The sequence below is a fragment of the Podarcis tiliguerta genome (genome assembly GCF_965153285.1).
Source record: "Podarcis tiliguerta genome assembly, chromosome: 11".
Classification (NCBI taxonomy): Eukaryota; Metazoa; Chordata; class Lepidosauria; order Squamata; family Lacertidae; genus Podarcis; species Podarcis tiliguerta.
Window position 1 is genome coordinate 21480538 of NC_139544.1, and position 16746 is coordinate 21497283.

The 16746-nt window shown below is 43.4% G+C and overlaps 1 protein-coding gene across 7 annotated transcripts in view; it reads left to right on the plus strand.

The window, feature by feature from the left end:
- The window catches only part of MCC (MCC regulator of WNT signaling pathway), a 204968-nt gene that overhangs the window by 156412 nt on the left and 31810 nt on the right, over window positions 1-16746 (plus strand). For all 7 annotated transcript variants that reach the window (XR_014503049.1, XM_083403790.1, XM_083403794.1 and 4 more), the window contains 2 exons: window positions 15522-15668; window positions 16014-16103. Coding sequence is in view for 6 of the 7 variants with exons in the window: in XM_083403790.1 (XP_083259916.1) it covers window positions 15522-15668; window positions 16014-16103 (237 nt within the window). In the remaining variant the exon portion in view is untranslated. The remainder of the gene's footprint in view (window positions 1-15521; window positions 15669-16013; window positions 16104-16746) is intronic.

The window sequence follows — 16746 nt, forward strand, 5'->3', positions numbered from 1 at the left end:
TGTAAGAATCTATTTTTGTAACTATTTCTTTTTGTGACTATGTTTTCCAAATATTCATGTGTTTTTCATTCCACAATCATGTTGCAGAAGTCATTGCAGGCCTAATAAGAAAGGATTATGATGTTGAAAGGAATGCAAGTTAGTTTATAGCTATGGATATCTTCAGAGAACTGTGGGTAACCTAAAGGAATAGTCTTTTTCTACAAAACTACTAAATGTGTGGGAGCTTTTTTTTTTTTGCAGCTGGTCATTGTAGCTCAGGGCAACTTTTCATCCCAAGTGAGCCACACACCGAATTAAATCTCCATATAGTAAATTGAAGTGTTTGCAATATATTCAATATAATTTAATATACACAGTTACTATAGCTAATTAAATCTATATAATTACACAATTAACGTATTTTATATTTTTAATTATTAAACAAATTTAATACCAAGCAGATGTATATGCTTTCATTAACAACTCATCTCACACACACAAATATTCTTTTAAGGCTTTAAGTTGTTTTTTCTTTAATGTTTCCAAGGGCTGCCAAAATAGGGCCACGGGGGAAGGGAGAAGCTGATACAAAGCCCTGATGCTGGGCGGGAGGAGGGAATTTCCTTCCCCAACCCATTGTTGGGGCATTTCACCTCAGGTGCCAAAATGGCTTGGGCTGCCCCTGAACATCCACAGCTTAGGTAGGGGCTGCTGCAGAGAAGGCCCTCTCCTTGTCTGCCACAGCCTGAGCTTCTGAGGATGATGGAACAACCAACAGGGCGCCCTCCACTTCTCTTAGCATCCAAGATGGTCTGTAGGACAGGAGGCGGCCTTCCAGGTATGTGGAGCCTGGGTTGTTTAGGGCTTTTAGCGCCTTGAATTGGCCCTGGAGACTGACTGGAAACCAGAGCAGCTGTTCCAAAACAGAGGTTATATGAAATCTGGAAGATTCCATATAATGTCGTTGTTTATAATCATTGATAAACTTTTCCCCATGGGTGTGTCTAATCCCCACAATTTATGGCAATGAACGGCTTAAAATAAAACTTTGGCCCTACTGTGCTTTTGTTCTTTTCCCCACACCACATCTGTTAACCTCTCTCTAAGAGAGATGAGCAGTATGGTAGGATCTTCTTGGGGCTGCAAAAGAAACTGCTTTGTAACCAAAGATGAGTGTCTTCTTCCCTTCAGTGTTGAACATTAAAATATGAAGGGACAATTCCTGCTCGGTAATCACAGAATTGATCATTACTTCTACCTTTATCCTTCTTTTGGGTTATTGGAAAATAGTGAAGTCTTGTGCTGTGAACTGTATGCTAATTTGGTGAACAGTGGGTTTATTTCCCCTGAGAGGAGTCTGTTTATTACAGATGTCCATGTCAGCCACACTATGTAATGGTGAGCACTAGGGAGTTTATCTGCATCTGTAATGCAGTCAATAGCTGCCACACAAATAAATGTTTTCTTTGACCTACTAAATATTTTATATATGCATCCGTGAACCAAGAGTCACTTTATATTATTTCCCCAGAGAGTGAGGAAAGGAGCCCTTGCAAAAAAAATAATAATAGTTTTTTTGTTTGTTTTACACATACTAAATTGGGTAGATAAAAGTAGTTGGAGCCGAGCAAATCAATAGGGCTGTTGCTTTAGCCCAGTGCCTGTAATCAAACAAAGTGCTCTCAATGGGGTTTCGGAGCCTTGTTAGAGGTTTAATTAAATTAGATATTTAATGCATTCAGTTAACAGATTGTGCTGCTTTGCAGTGCAATAACTAAGAAATGACATGTGTATGGATTTTTATCCCTCGCAGGTCATTAGTAAATGAGGTAATTACTTACTTCTGTAGGGTGTCCATAATGTAGTGTTAGCTCTGTGCAAAATAGCCATAGACAAAGAGAGCACCCTGAATACTGGAGTTGTTTGTGACTTGTAGAAACAGCGTCTACCAAAATATGCATCCTTGTTTTGGGGCAAACACATGGACTGCTTATTTCCAGGAAAGCAATAACATGTACAATGCTCTATATGGCAACTCTGTCTGCAGGAAGATCTAGATTCTCTGTAAACTCAGTGCAAAATCTAGGGGAGCAAGCAAGCTGAATAGCCTGGCCAAAGTCTAGAAATGTTCTGCTCTCCTTGCGCTTCAGTCTGCCATGTCGGGTGTGCGAGTGTGTTTGTTTAAATGCACACAATCCAGTGAGTGGTCCTCTTCCTCTACTTTGGAATGACCTTAGATAAATAATCTTGAAAATTCATGTAAACCAAAGAAGAGTCAGACTGAAAGTATGCAGACCAATATAATAGTTGATTATAACTTAGTTAAACACCAGTAGGAGGCAAAGTATTTGTTTTATCAAGGAAAATAAAATCTCTTAGTTCTTCATGGGAAACCCCTAAAAATTATTTAAACAGAGCTGAATAAGTGAAATTATAGACTGACTCTTTTTCCTTTGAGCTTCTTGTCAGGAGGAAGAAAACACTTGCACTAGCTTAACAGCCTAAAGTGGTTCCATCTTAGTTGCAAGTTGGACTATTTTCCTTAACAAGAGTCACTTTGACAGTTAGATAGTAAGGTAAAGGTAAAAGGTAAAGGACCCCTGGACGGTTAAGTCCACAGAACACCGTGACGAAAACCAGAGCGCACGGAAACACCGTTTACCTTCCCACCACAGCTTTACCTATCTGTCTGCTTGCACTGGTGTGCTTTCGAACTGTTAGGTTGGCAGGTGCTGGGACAGAGCAACAGGAGCTCACCTTGTTGTGGGGATTCAAACCACCAACCTTCTGATCAGCAAGCCCAAGAGCTCAGTGGTTTAGACCACAGCCCCACCCACATCCAGTTAGATATTATAGGTCTGTACACTGGGCGGTCATTGCAGATACAGACGTGACTTAAATCTGCAAACAAAACAGATGGGCCAACAAAGAGATATCAAATTAATAGTAACAATAATACTGGAGATTGTGTGCACCTTTCCCTCAAATATTACATTGTGAACAGTTTAACATTTGACTGCGGTTTTTATTTATTTGTTTATTGTCTGCTGTTCACCCTAAGGTTTAGCATTGGGAGTAGGACTATCCAATTATTAACATGGCCTAAGGGGATTATATAATATATGCAGTGCTTTTTTCTGGGGGGACGCAGGGGGACGCATACCCCTAAACGTTTTGTGAATCTAAGTTTGGTCTCATTGGGGGCAGTATTTCAATATGAGTAGGAAAATGAGAATACCCCTAAACATTTTTTAAGGAAAATAGCACTGAATATATGTAAGGTAAAGGTAAAGAACCCCTGGACGGTTAAGTCCAGTCAAAGGCGACTATGGGGTGCGGCGCTCATCTCGCTTTCAGGCCGAGGAAGCCAATGTTTGTCCACAGACAGCTTTCCGGGTCATGTGGCCAGAGTGCATGGAAACACCATTTACCTTCCCGTCGCAGTGGTACCTATTTATCTATTTGCACTGGTGTGCTTTCGAACTGCTAGGTTGGCAGAAGCGGTTATATGTATAATATAATATTATATGTATAATATAGCCACAGAATAGATAAATAAGACTAAATAGCTAATGTGCCTCACTTATAAAAAGATCTCTGAATGCTTTCTTAAATAATATGTTAGTTCCTAAAAGTTAGCCGTGACGTGACAAATCTCCTTAGGAAGCCTAATATATAGTATTAGGTCAGGAACGGGAAAGATTCTGCTCTGTGCTCCCATGAATCTTGTAGCAAAAGTCAGGATGAGGCTAAGAATATTTTTCTTACCAATCTTTACTATCACCGTACAGACAAGCTGCTTAAGGGAACAATGTTCAACTGGCCTTTCCTCTGTTCTTTAAGCATGAAAACTTGTGTTGGTGGTTTATTTTTTTTAACCAATCCAGATATTTTCTGGGCTCTTTGAAAATGTTTCATTTCCACCTTTATTGTAAAGCTGTGTGTGCAAGGCATTACACTACAGACTTGCTCAGAATTCAAGCCTATCCATCTTCTAGAAGTTTTAAGACTTGGTTATTTGGGCTGCTTTTTGGGGGGCTCCGTGTTAAGCTGCAAAGAATGGTTGGGGAGAATTTTTCCTAGTGAATTCATGTTCCTAGTTGGATTTTATTTGCTATGTGTGTGTAACTTGGTTACCTCTAGAAATGCATATAAGCAATTGGCAAAGGAATTCTATTTCTAAGTGGCATTCTAATTGTAAATCATAGAGGCAAAGCACATCAAATATCAAATGCACAACAAAATAAACCAGCCTTAGTTTTTAAACTGGCCTTTTAAACTTTTTAAGGCTTATAATACATTGGTGGTTATGTGGTTTGCTATGAGAAGGCTGAAGTGCGCAATATCTGCAAGCCACTCATAATTCCTAAGAGGCTTTGTTGAAATCTAGCCTCTCTGAGGAGGGATTAAAAACATGTGTCTGTATACAGAGTCATACTGAATTCTAAAGTAAAATTGACCAGAAATGTAGCAAGGGGAATGTGCAAAGTAAACAATAGTAGGTAACTTTTTCCGCCTTATGAACATTGTCACGGCTCGTTTTGGAACTACAGGTCCTCCTCATGCTGAGCATAACTGAGGCATTATAAATTGAGAATGAGACAGGCTCAAGTGACTCTGGCCTAGTATAATTGTGATAGAACACGAGAGCTATATTCTTCCAGGCCACTCATCCATGAAGCATGTATCCCATGTGAATAAATCAATCCTGGGAAGTGTATTGACTTTGAATTAGAGAGCGCTACTTTCATTGCTTAAGATACACCGAAGGTATCACAGCCGTTCAATAATACTATAATAATAATACGGGTCAAGAAACCTTAAAATTAGTGTTCAGATCCCGACTGTCACTTTATTAAAAAGTGGAGTGAGAACTAGCAGTAACTACATTTCTCTTTAATTAAGATGCAACCCAAGAGGCTTAGATTTCTCGGCTAATTTTTGCATGGTAATTACAACTATTGCTAGCTTATTGCTGAAATTGCTGATTAAAAATTACTTTAGTAAGCGTAGCTAACAATCTCATTAGAAATCAACTTTAAGAGTTCTAGTCAAGTTTGTGTCTTCTACTTATTTACTTAGAAACAGTAGAATACCTACAGTTAGTGTATAGTTTTTCAACTGCATACTTAAACACTGAAAATCATATGAATTTAAGAGTCATATTTTACATTATATTTAGATACAATTTACCATGTTATACTTTTGGATCACCTTGGTGGGGTGTGGATGTGGGGTCACAACATTTAAGTGGTGGACACTCCTCCATTGGAGATTTTTAAGCAGAGCTTGGATGACCATCTGTCATGGACGCTTTAGTTGAGATTCCTGCGTTGCAGGCAATTGCCATTCTCTGCCCAGGGAGATGGTTTTTGTCTGTAATTAAATAGCATATTTCTTTTAAAAAGGCAGCAAACCATTAATGCATCCTGCCATAGTCTTAGATGGAAGGACCTATTTCAGCGCTATGCTCGCCAAGGCAATGCTAAGTATACTACAAAACAAACCCTAGCTACTGACCCAGATGACAGCGCCTTCTTATGCCACTGCGATATGCTTGGTTGGGTTTTGGTGAATCTCATTGGAGAAAGAATTCCATGGCGGCAACCATAGGCAGCACTGTGGAGTGTTTCTCTGTGTTTAGCCTGATTAACAGTTAAGAATGACCTGGAAGTGTTCTGAGGCCCGAGCACTTGCTTGGCAAACCTCATGTTGTCACCAGCAGGAGCGCACAGGTTTGACAGTTGGGCGGGGTGTATGTGTGCACATGGGTGTCCTGATAGTATGAACCAGTGGTTCCCTACATAGCCTGTATGTACAACTGCTGCAAATTGTGCAATCATGGCAGTCCCATGCAAGGGTTCCATGTGGAAGTCCCAGTTCATTCATGTGATACCTATGAGGAATCATGTAGGTGTTATCAATACTCCAAAATGGGCCTAAGCCATCTCCAGGGTTGCAATGAATAAGACATACCCTCCTTAGAGGTGCGCACTTGGCAGGTCGCTAATGCTGGAACTAAGTAAGAATCCCGTGTTTGTAGCTGTCTAGTCTTAAGATCTCCCATTTTTCTTCATTCTGTTCTTTTGCAAGCCCATAAACAGGGTAATCTCTTTACCATGCCCTCCTTTTGTCCGCAAACATTTTTCTCCTCAAATTCTTTTTTAGATTTGATGGATTATTAGATCTGCAAAACACTCCCTCCATTCATTCCCCAGCTACCTTTTCTTGGCACGGAAAATGTGAACTGCCTTAAAAAAAAAAAAAGTTCTTAGCAGCAACATAAATTTATGCGGAGAGAAATCATTTCTCTTTTCTCCAGCCCTGCAGCCAGACTTATGCTCTGCTTTCCTCCTCTTGCTTCCTCCCTGTAGGCTTTTTATCCCTCCCTTGCAGTGGCATTCCTCGTTTAATTGTGCCATGCTCCCTCCTCTGCCCTCCTTTAACCTACACGGCTCCTCAACCTTCCTTCGCAGTAGGCTTCTTTTTCCCCCAGCCTTGAAGTTCTGAACTGAAGAAACCGCTTGCAAATGGTTTTAACAAATGGTGCGCTAAACCAGTGGGTTTCCCCACCACCACCTACAAGTGGACCTTTCCCACCCCCTCAAATCTCCTGTCTGCATAGTTCAGAGCTGTACTGTTGGCCTTGGATGTTTCACCTTGTTTACCATCACCACTTGTTCTTGCTATGTTCCACTCTTTTATTTAATATATCAGAATGTGTGCTCACTTTTCTGAGCCAGCAAGCTACTTCCTGAACCACCACTGACTTGCCTTATGTATATGATCTGCTGTCGTTTCATTTCTTCCATTTCATCTCTCTTGAATTTTGGCTTAGAGTTGCGTGTGAACAAGGTCACAGTCAGGCTCCTGCTGACACAGATAGAAAGTTTGCCGCTGGCTTGGCCTCACAGAGGTGACACAGCCTCCAGAGCCTCAGGGGAGGTGGTCTTTGTGCTCCTCAGGGAAATCTGCTTGCCTTCTTCAGCTCCTTACTCCCTACCCTGGCCTGCAATACCTCTCTCTTGCCTTCCTAATCACTTCCACTTTCTCACCAACACATTGGCCAGCTGCAGTGACATTTGCTGCTTTAGATCCATGAGTTCCCTCTCTTCCTCTCCCAGCCCCAGTGAGGAACAACAGTACTCCCAGTAGGTAAAGGTAAGGGACGCAGGTGGTGCTGTTGTCTAAACCACTGAGCCTCTTGGGCTTGCCGATCAGAAGGTTGGTGGTTCAAATCCCCGCGATGGGATGAGCTCACTTTGCTCTGTCTCAGCTCCTGCCAACCTAGCAGAAAGCACACAGGTGCAAGTAGATAAATAGGTACCACCCCAGCAGGAAGGTAAACGGCTTTTCCGTGCACTCTGGTTTCCGTCATGGTTCCATTGCACCAGAAGTGGTTAAGTCATGCTGGCCACATGACCTGGAAAGCTGTCTGTGGACAAACGCCGGTCCCTCGGCCTGAAAGCGAAATGAGTGCCACAACCCCAGAGTCACCTTTGACTGGACTTAACCGTCCAGGGGTCCTTTACCTTACTCCCTGCACTATGGGTGGAATTCAGCATCATGCTGTGTATGAAACATGTTCTGTCTGTGCAAGCATTGCAGCCAAGGGTGCCAACTGGAATAAAATATTAGGGGTGCCCAGGTAACCCCCACCCTGCATAACTGGTCACAAAACATGACATATGCACGCCATTTGAATAGCAATCCCCATTGACTTCGGAGGTGCCTGCCCCCTTCAAATAATGCATTGAGGCAGCGAAAAGACCTTGGCCCCCTAAAAGCTGGCTCCTATGGTTGCACGTTTCCAGGTGGAGTGATCCTCCTCTCCTCACCCCTATATTCTGGGAGGTATCACAACCCCTGCAGAGCCCATTTTGGGGGCACGGGGGGGGGAACCCTGCTTTGCAAGTGGAAGTCCTTGTGCAGGGGCTTCCAATGACGGGAGTTCGTTAAGCGAATCCCACCCTATACTGTAGTTTTATTATTTGCTTAGATTACAATTTTTAAACTTTCTTGAAAAAGGATTTTCCACCCTAAGTGTGGTTTGAATATTACTCATATATTTTTCTTTCCGTTATAAATGTTGTTTTATGGTGTATAATTATGGCTAGCAGTCACTGCTTGATAAGTTGTTAGTGGCTTTTAACTTAGCATTGAAATTTTAACAAGCTTCTCTTTCCCACTCCGGCCACCCCAAATATATCCAGATTACCATATGTGTGTGCGCATGTACAAATGAATATCAGAATATTGCTATTCAGTGGCAATTGTTGGCACGATTTACAATGAGTTTCCCTTTCATTCCGTTATGGAGATGACATCTGTTATGAAACCTTCATAGCAAGGAGACAGAAATTTTCCTATGTTTTCTGTGAAAGTGATTTATAAATTGTTGAAAATAGGGGAAATTGCAAATATCTTTAGTCTTTAGTTAGAAGAACAAAACGATAAAAGTACTTGGGTGTTTCTTGATAAAAACATTGTTTGCTTTTTTGTTTTGTCTTTAATAGAAAAAGTAACTAAATAGGCTCTGATCCAAACTTGCGCCCTGACGTATACGACAAAAGGGTTTAACCAAAAATTACACCATATAATTTCAGTTTTTCCCTAGAAGTGCTATTTGCAGAAAACATAACTTAAAGATATCTTAAACTCATTTACTAAAATATTTATATCCCAACTTTCAGCTCCTCACAAGGCACCCAATGCTGCTAATTTTAATTAAAATGATAGGCCATCAGTACAGAAATTAAAACTAATGGACCATACTAAGAACAGCAGCCTGTTAAAATAACAGAAAGGAGAAAAACTCAACCAAACCGGAAGCTCAGCAAAAATGTGTTTTTGACAACATAATGGTAAAGGGACCCCTGACCATTAGTTCCATTCGTGACCGACTCTGGGGTTACGGCGCTCATCTCGCTTTATTGGCCAAGGGAGCCAGTGTACAGCTTCCGGGTCATGTGGCCAGCATGACTAAGCCGCTTCTGGTGAACCAGAGCAGCGCACGGAAACACCGTTTACCTTCCCGCCAGAGCGGTACCTATTTATCTACCTGCACTTTGACGTGCTTTCGAATTGCTAGATTGGCAGGAGCAGGGATCGAGCAACGGTAGCTCACCCCGTCGCAGGGATTCAAACCGCCAACCTTCTGAACGGCAAGCCCTATCTGTGGTTTAACCCACAGCACCACCCACATCCCTTTTGACAACATACCAAAACACAAATCAAAAGGGGGCCAATCAAGACTTCTGGATGCCACCCATGAAAATATCCAGGCTAGCATACTAACCATTCAGTACTCCAGTGGTAACAGAGTGTGAAGCAATACTTCTGATGCTTCCAGTGGAGCATCAGAGTCACACGGCAGAAGGTAGTCCTTCCGAAATCCTGGTCCCAAAGCTTGCTTTGCGAAGGACCAGAACTCTCTGGCCGAGCACAAGTTTTGCATGTTGACAGGCTGGCTTCCACTTTGTAGCCGTGAAATCTCTGGGTAGAGGGGGCCACTAGGGGCGCATCGGAAGATGGCTGACGATAACATTTCTCCGACCCACACGAGGTAATTAAGAGGCTGTGATGGGAGTAAACAGCCTCCCGGCCCCCCCAAGCATGTGGGGGGGACTGCCCTTGCCTGCTGTGCCCTATACCACTCACGAACTTGAGGGGGTGGGGGCACTAGGCAGAAAGCCCTTGTGCGGATTTCGGCGCTCCGGGACGCTGTCTCTGATTCGCGCCTCTAGCTGCAGCAACTTCAAAAGAAACAATTAGGAGGAAGCTAATGCACATATTTCAAGGAAGAATGGGGAGTAAAGACTGCTACTTGAAGAGATCTCTGATAAACAAGACGGGTCGGAGGAACAGGAATAAATCATGAGAAGACACACCAAGGCTCGGTATGTTTGGCAACAGGACTGGATGGGGGACTTTCCTTTCTTTTCTCTATGTGATTAACCAAGAAACCCCCCCTCCCACAAGTCACAAGTCAGAAATGCCGTTTAAATGACTTAAGCTGAGGATTTAAGACTGTGTGGAGGTAATTTTCTAACCAAAGCATGTTTTAAGGAGATCGTGGAAAGCATAAGAGCTTTGGAATGACGCAGCAAAAAATAGCGTCGCCATTTTGGCAAGTTCTATATCTGGGAGAAGGAACAGATCTGTTTTCATATTGTGGGTGAGCCTCCTCAGAGGGACTAAAGAAGGCGACAGATTTGCGAGACTAATAATGGAAAGAGTGCTTTTATTTATGAAAGTGATGATATATGGAAACCATCTCGACATGATGATTGGACGAACGGAAAATTCACACAGGATTATAACTGGTGTTTACCTGCTTAAGGAGATTATCAGAAGAGATCATAAAGAAAAAAAGAAAAATATACGAACAAGACGAGATGTGGGAACAGCAAGATAGGACTGGATAGAATTATGAACATTATTTGGACAGATTTGTGGATATTAACGCAGCAGCAAGAAGATGATTGGAATCCCCTTCGGAAATTGAAATATGGGTCCCTCCAACAACAACAAAATTAAAATTCGGCTTTGTAATTCGGAATTTATGTGATGTGATTTGATTTGATTTGATTTGATTGGTCGGTTAATAAAAAATATTTTTTAAAAAAAAGAAATCTCTGGGTAGGACTGGGGGGAAACGCCTGTCTGAAAGAGCCCCCAATAGTCAGTAGCAAAGAAGAGGGCTGCAACATCTTTAACAGTTGTGCAGAGGAGGGAATTTCAGCTGGTGGTGATGTGAACAAGTTGCACATGACACTAAGCATGTGTGCATTTTTATCCATGTGCTTAGCACCAACTACAATGGTACCTCAGGTTACAAACACCTCGGGTTACAAACTCCGCTAACCCAGAAGTAGTACTTCGGGTTACAAACTTTGCCCCAGGATGAGGACGGAAATTGCGTGCCGGCAGCAGTTGGAAGCCCCATTAGCGAAAGCACACCTCAGGTTAAGAACGGTTTTGGGTTAAGAACGGACCTCCGGAACGAATTAAGTTCGTAACCTGAAGTACCACTGTAATGGTTTTTCAGGAAAAAAGCAGCTGCATGAAGGTCTGGTCTAGATTGGAACTGTGGGGGGGGGGGTCCGTCACATGACATTTTCCTGCCGCAAATCATGTGTTATTTCCCTTGAAGGTGTTGCTTTTCTGCAAATAGCAGCTCTGGGTGGGAATTGAAACCAGGAGGAATAATTTTGGGTTAAGCCCCCTTTGTACCCATCATTCTCCCAGTCTGGGTCAGAGTCTATGAAGCTGGAAGAAGGGAAGGAAGGAATAGTGCTAAGCATCCTTTTTAAATATGGGTACTTAGTGTAACGCATAGCTCAAATATTAGTATTATCTTTTTGGAGTAGCGCTTCTAAGCACCCTGTCCTTCATGAGCTGCCAAGTTATGTATATATGTAACAACTCATTTTTACTTAAGTTCCTCTGGGTTTAGGGACTATAGCTCACTGCACTTCTTTATTCTGTCCACTGCTATAATCGGAAGGGATATTTATGTGTTTCAATAAACAGTTTGACTTTCAAGGAAATTTCCCCTTCAGACTGCATGTTTATTTCCTTTCTTCTTCTTTTATTTTCTATGCTAGTGGTGCAGGAAAAATGAGCTCTTGATTTCCCTTGTGGCCCAAGTTGCTGTGCGGAAGAAGGCCATTTGTTTCTTTAAGTATTTGTCCGAGGCAAAGCTTATAATCTTGCATCAAAAAATGTCATTTGCAAGCTTTCCCCCCGCCCCTTCCTTTTCTAGTCCTAAAGCCATTTTGAGGTCAGGCCTGCTTTATTTTAATACCTTTTTGTTGTTTTTAATTGCATATAATAAGAGCAATGCAGTTGTTCAGCAACTTTGGGGGTATTGAGTTACTTCACTGATTTGTTGGGTACCCTTTTCTAATTTGCTGAGTTTCTAGCATTTATCTGCTCTGCAGTGCTGCATTTTAACTATAGCTTCTGAATATAAATAAATTATTTACACTTCAATCACTTTGGGTTTTTAATGCAATGAGGTCATCCTAGGATGTTTCTCTACAAATAATTATTTCAAACTGCTTTATTATATGCAGACCATTAGCTCAGTATCCTGTAACACAGATTCATAGAGCCAGTTCAAATGATCTTTCCCATCTTCTTAAACCATAAATTCGGGGACAAGCATCATGCTTGCTCCTCTTTCACCTTACTCCTCCTCACTTCATGCACCAGCTTCAGTGCTCAATTCCTGGCATGTGTTAAGCCACAATTCCCTGTTCTATCTGAACCAGGAAACTGGTTTAATCGTGGTGAATAAACCAGGATTATAAGGCAGGAGCTTATTATGAGGGGTGGGGAGGAACATTCGATCCTGACGCTTGCCTCCAGATGGATAAATCATGGTTTATGAAGCTGGGGGAAATAGTCTGAATCAGCTCACAGATGGAAATTTGGGGTGCCAATTTATCCTAGTAGCTGAGAAGAACCTTCCAATTTACTTCTCGGCGTTTGCACTAAATTGGTTAGATTTATTATTGTTTTGAGCTTTGTTGTGTAGGCATTTCTGAGAATGGGTTGCCTGCCTATGTATGTTTGTACTCCGATACAGTGAAATAAAGCACAGTGTGTTTGCTTTTTTAATAACTTACTTGCATCTTAGATTTTGTTAACTCTTTTGTGAATGAATAGCCAACAGCGACTGGCACAGTGGGGTGGCACCACGCTGCGGCTCCCTCCCCATCCTTGCTTCTGCTCTACCCCAGTGCAACACTACCTGCTGCCAGGAGGATGGTAGCATGGCACCTCATCAGTAGCTCCTGAAATCAGTTTCTCTTCTCCTTCCCACCAGCCCTGCATACTGACATAGGCACCTCCAGTCAGACTTTTCCTCCCCCAGTTGACCAGAGTAGTGAGTTATCTCTCACCATTAAAGTGAGGATCCATTTGCTTGTCACATTCTGGGGAGAAATCTCTAATCTGTAGGATGCCCTGATTTTCTTCGCAGGCACCTCCTTCTCTCGCGCGTGGCAAGAGAAGAGGATGAGCGAACTGGGCTGCACTGTGGTTCTTTAAGCTCATTATCATCCCAATCATTTGATCTGGTCTGGAAGTAAATTATTGTTTTGGGGTCAGATGATCATGGATGTAACACATTCAAATGTGGTTCATTTGTAATGTCTTCCTGCATTGGGGCAGAACATTGTGTGCATGTGAGCATCTTACTGGTTTGAGGGCTCTCTGTAGCGTGCATTGGAGTTTGCAAGCACCGAGATTGATTTAGTAGCTAGTTTGACACACGTGGAACCATTTTGGAAATGGGAAACAGAGTGAACTCTAAGCTAGAAGTGCATATTATGTGAAAACTGAAACTTCTTAACTGCCACCTGTTAATCCTAGTGAGGCTGATAGTGCTAGAGAGCCAGTGTTGTGTAATGGTTAAGAGCGGTGGACTCGTAATCTGGTGAACTGGGTTCGCTTCCCCACTCATCCACATGCAGCTGCTGGGTGACCTTGGGCTCAGCCTCACTCACCTCACAGAGTGTTTGTCGTGGGGGAGGAAGGGAAAGGAGATTGTTAGCCGCTTTGAGACTCCTTAAGGGGAGTGAAAGGCGCAATATCAAGTCCAAACTCCTCCTCTTCATCTTCTTCCTTGTGTTTAGCATTCATTTTGCTAAATTGAATGCATAAATCAATTTCTGGGAACTCTGGCCGTAATTCCAGAGGCACACCTATGGATTCTACGTGGTTCATTAGTCTCCCCTGCCCACCATGTCTTACTGCCAGGTGGCTTTTGCAATGATGCAATGTGGACGGGAGGAATATCCTGAAATGGTTTGTGGTCTGGAAGGAATCTTCCTTCAGCTGAAATAAATTCATATAAAAGAATTCATACATCCTCAGCTTTTATGTATATCTGAATTAGGCTAATTCTTGTGGCACATACCTGTATATTTGCTTATACATAATATGTGCCTAAGTCCATGTCATTTTACTCATCTGAAGTCTGGGGACGTAACAGTTGTGGGATCCAGTACAATTATTCCTCCCCTTTCACCACTGCAACTTTCATCAAGAGTTAACTATTCATCTTGCTCGGTAGCATATAAGAAGTGAACAAGACAACAATGGATCCACCGCTTTCCCCCCCACATGCGTTGTTTGTGTTTCTTCCAGTGGTGCTCATTGAATCTGACCTCAAACTAAAGGTGTTCATATGGCCAGAAAGACAGATTGCTCTCAGTAAATATGTCCATGCTTCATAAAACTTGGTAGTACTAGAAACTGCTTTGTAGCAGCCGAAGAACCAATGTCTCAGGTGGTGGTGTGGTTGCTCAAGAGCAAACAGGCAATACTCCAACCCGTCTTTTCCAGACTTTATTATCTGTACAAACTATCTTACAGTGCAGAGCGTCTCAAGTCCATGTCTGCTCAGTCGCTAGCAGAATCTGGGAGTGGGCGGTCCTTATACCTTCCCCAAGTCTTTTGGGCGGTCCTTATACCTTCAGCTGAGATAAATTCATATAAAAGAATTGATACATCCACAGCTTTTATGTATATCTAAATAAGGCTAAGGGACGCGGGTGGCGCTGTGGGTTAAAGCCTCAGTGCCTAGGGCTTGCCGATCGAAAGGTCGGCAGTTCGAATGTGCTCCCGTTGTTCGGTCCCAGCGCCTGCCAACCTAGCAGTTCGAAAGCACTCCCAGGTGCAAGTAGATAAATAGGGACCGCTTACTAGCGGGAAGGTAAACGGTGTTTCCGTGTGCGGCTCTGGCTCGCCAGAGCAGCGATGTCACGCTGGCCACGTGACCCGGAAGTGTCTTCGGACAGCACTGGCCCCTGGCCTCTTAAGTGAGATGGGCGCACAACCCTAGAGTCTGTCAAGACTGGCCCGTACGGGCAGGGGTACCTTTACCTTTACCTTTAAATAAGGCTAATTCTTGTGGCACATACCTGTATATTTGCTTTTACATAATATGTGCCTAAGTCCATGTCATTTTACTCATCTGAAGCCTGGGGACATAACAGTTGTGGGATCCAGTACAATTATTCCTCCCCTTTCACCACTGCAACTTTCATCAAGAGTTAACTATTCATCTTGTTCGGTAGCATATAAGAAGTCTTTTGACGCCCATCCTTCTCCTCCCCCCTCTGCGCGCGAACCGACTGCGCAACGTGGGCGCTGGCAAAGGGGGACTTGCCTCCCCTCCCCTTTGCTCAGGCTCGGTGTTGAGGCTCCATCTTCTGATCCCTGCGCCCCTTCCCCACTGGAGGTGTGGCTTCCCTCCTCACCAGAGGAAGAACTACTTTGCAAGATCTTCGGAAGTTCCCTGTAACACAACTGCTCTTCCACCTCTCGCCTCTGAGCTGATGGCAGTTCCCTGACACAATGGGAAAGCTTTTGCTTTAGAACTTTTTCAAGCTTTTCTTCCTTTAAAAAATAAATCAATAACCCAAGGCTAAAGCAGAATTTGGCTCCTGCGGCCAGGACTGCTCATCAGACCCAAGTGCAAAGGAAAACAAATGACTTTGTCTTAATATTGTGTGTTCTTCCAGGTTCGAGAACTGCAGACACGTTTACAAAGTGTCCAGGCAACTGGCCCATCAAGTCCCGGCCGCCTTACTCCTGCCAACCGTCCCATTAACCCTAGCACTGGAGAACTGAGCACCAGCAGCAGCAGTAATGACATCCCCATTGCCAAGGTGAGTCCTTGTACATTGCCACAGTGCCTCTCATTATCTGGGAGACGCAGCCTTTGCTGTGCGCAGCTGCTGTGCAGGCGTGCAATTAACTGGGAAGCATGAGCCAGAGCGCCAGGGGAATTTACAAGGATCCTAAGTGAGTCTGAAAACTCGAGCTGCAGGGAGAGATAAGTGCTAAGGATTTTAAGCCTCTGTTAGTCACAACACACATGCCAGTTTACATTAATCAACTTAACATACAATTTCTGGATGTGCGAAGGGGAAGGGGGAGGGATTTGCATAGCTGTGCAAAAGCGACATACGACACCTAATATTTGCGGTGGGGTTTTTTCCCCCCGTTTCTAGATAGCTGAACGAGTAAAGCTCTCAAAGACGAGATCGGAATCCTCAGCATCTGACCGCCCTGTCCTGGGATCTGAAATCAGCAGCATAGGGGTGAGTGCTAATGATCACATAGGATTTATGCTCATGTCGTGAACTGCCTTGTGATCTTTGGATGAAGAGTGGTATAAAAATTGAAATAATATATATTTAAAATAATATTCTTTTAAGAAAAAAACAACGGTCCCTGTACTCGCCATGAAGTTGTTACGATAAGTGCCACACTTTTAATATCTGGGGGGGGGGGGGCGGTTTGCTGGTACTGAGTATCCCCAGAAAAAAACATAAATGCTACAAACATATACAGTGGTACCTCAGGTTAAGTACTTACTGTATTTTTTGCTCTATAGGACGCAATTTTCCCCCTCCAAAAATGAAGGGGAAATGTGTGTGCGTCCTATGGGGCGAATGCAGGCTTTCGCTGAAGCCTGGAGAACGAGAGGGGTCGGTGCGTCCCAGCGCCAGCCACACAAGGTCGGGGGACAGCGGGGAGGTGGAACGCTGCCATCCCGCTGTCTCCCGATGTGGTTTGGAGGCTGACGGCAGGGAGACGCGTGCTTCTTCCCGCTGTCCCCGTACCTGGTCTGAAGGTGGGCTGCGGGGAGAAGAGCGCTTCTCCCCGCTGCCGGCCCCACAAGCGCCTGGGGGGGAAATAATTTTTTTCCCCTTTATTTTCCCCCAAAAAAACTTGGTGCGT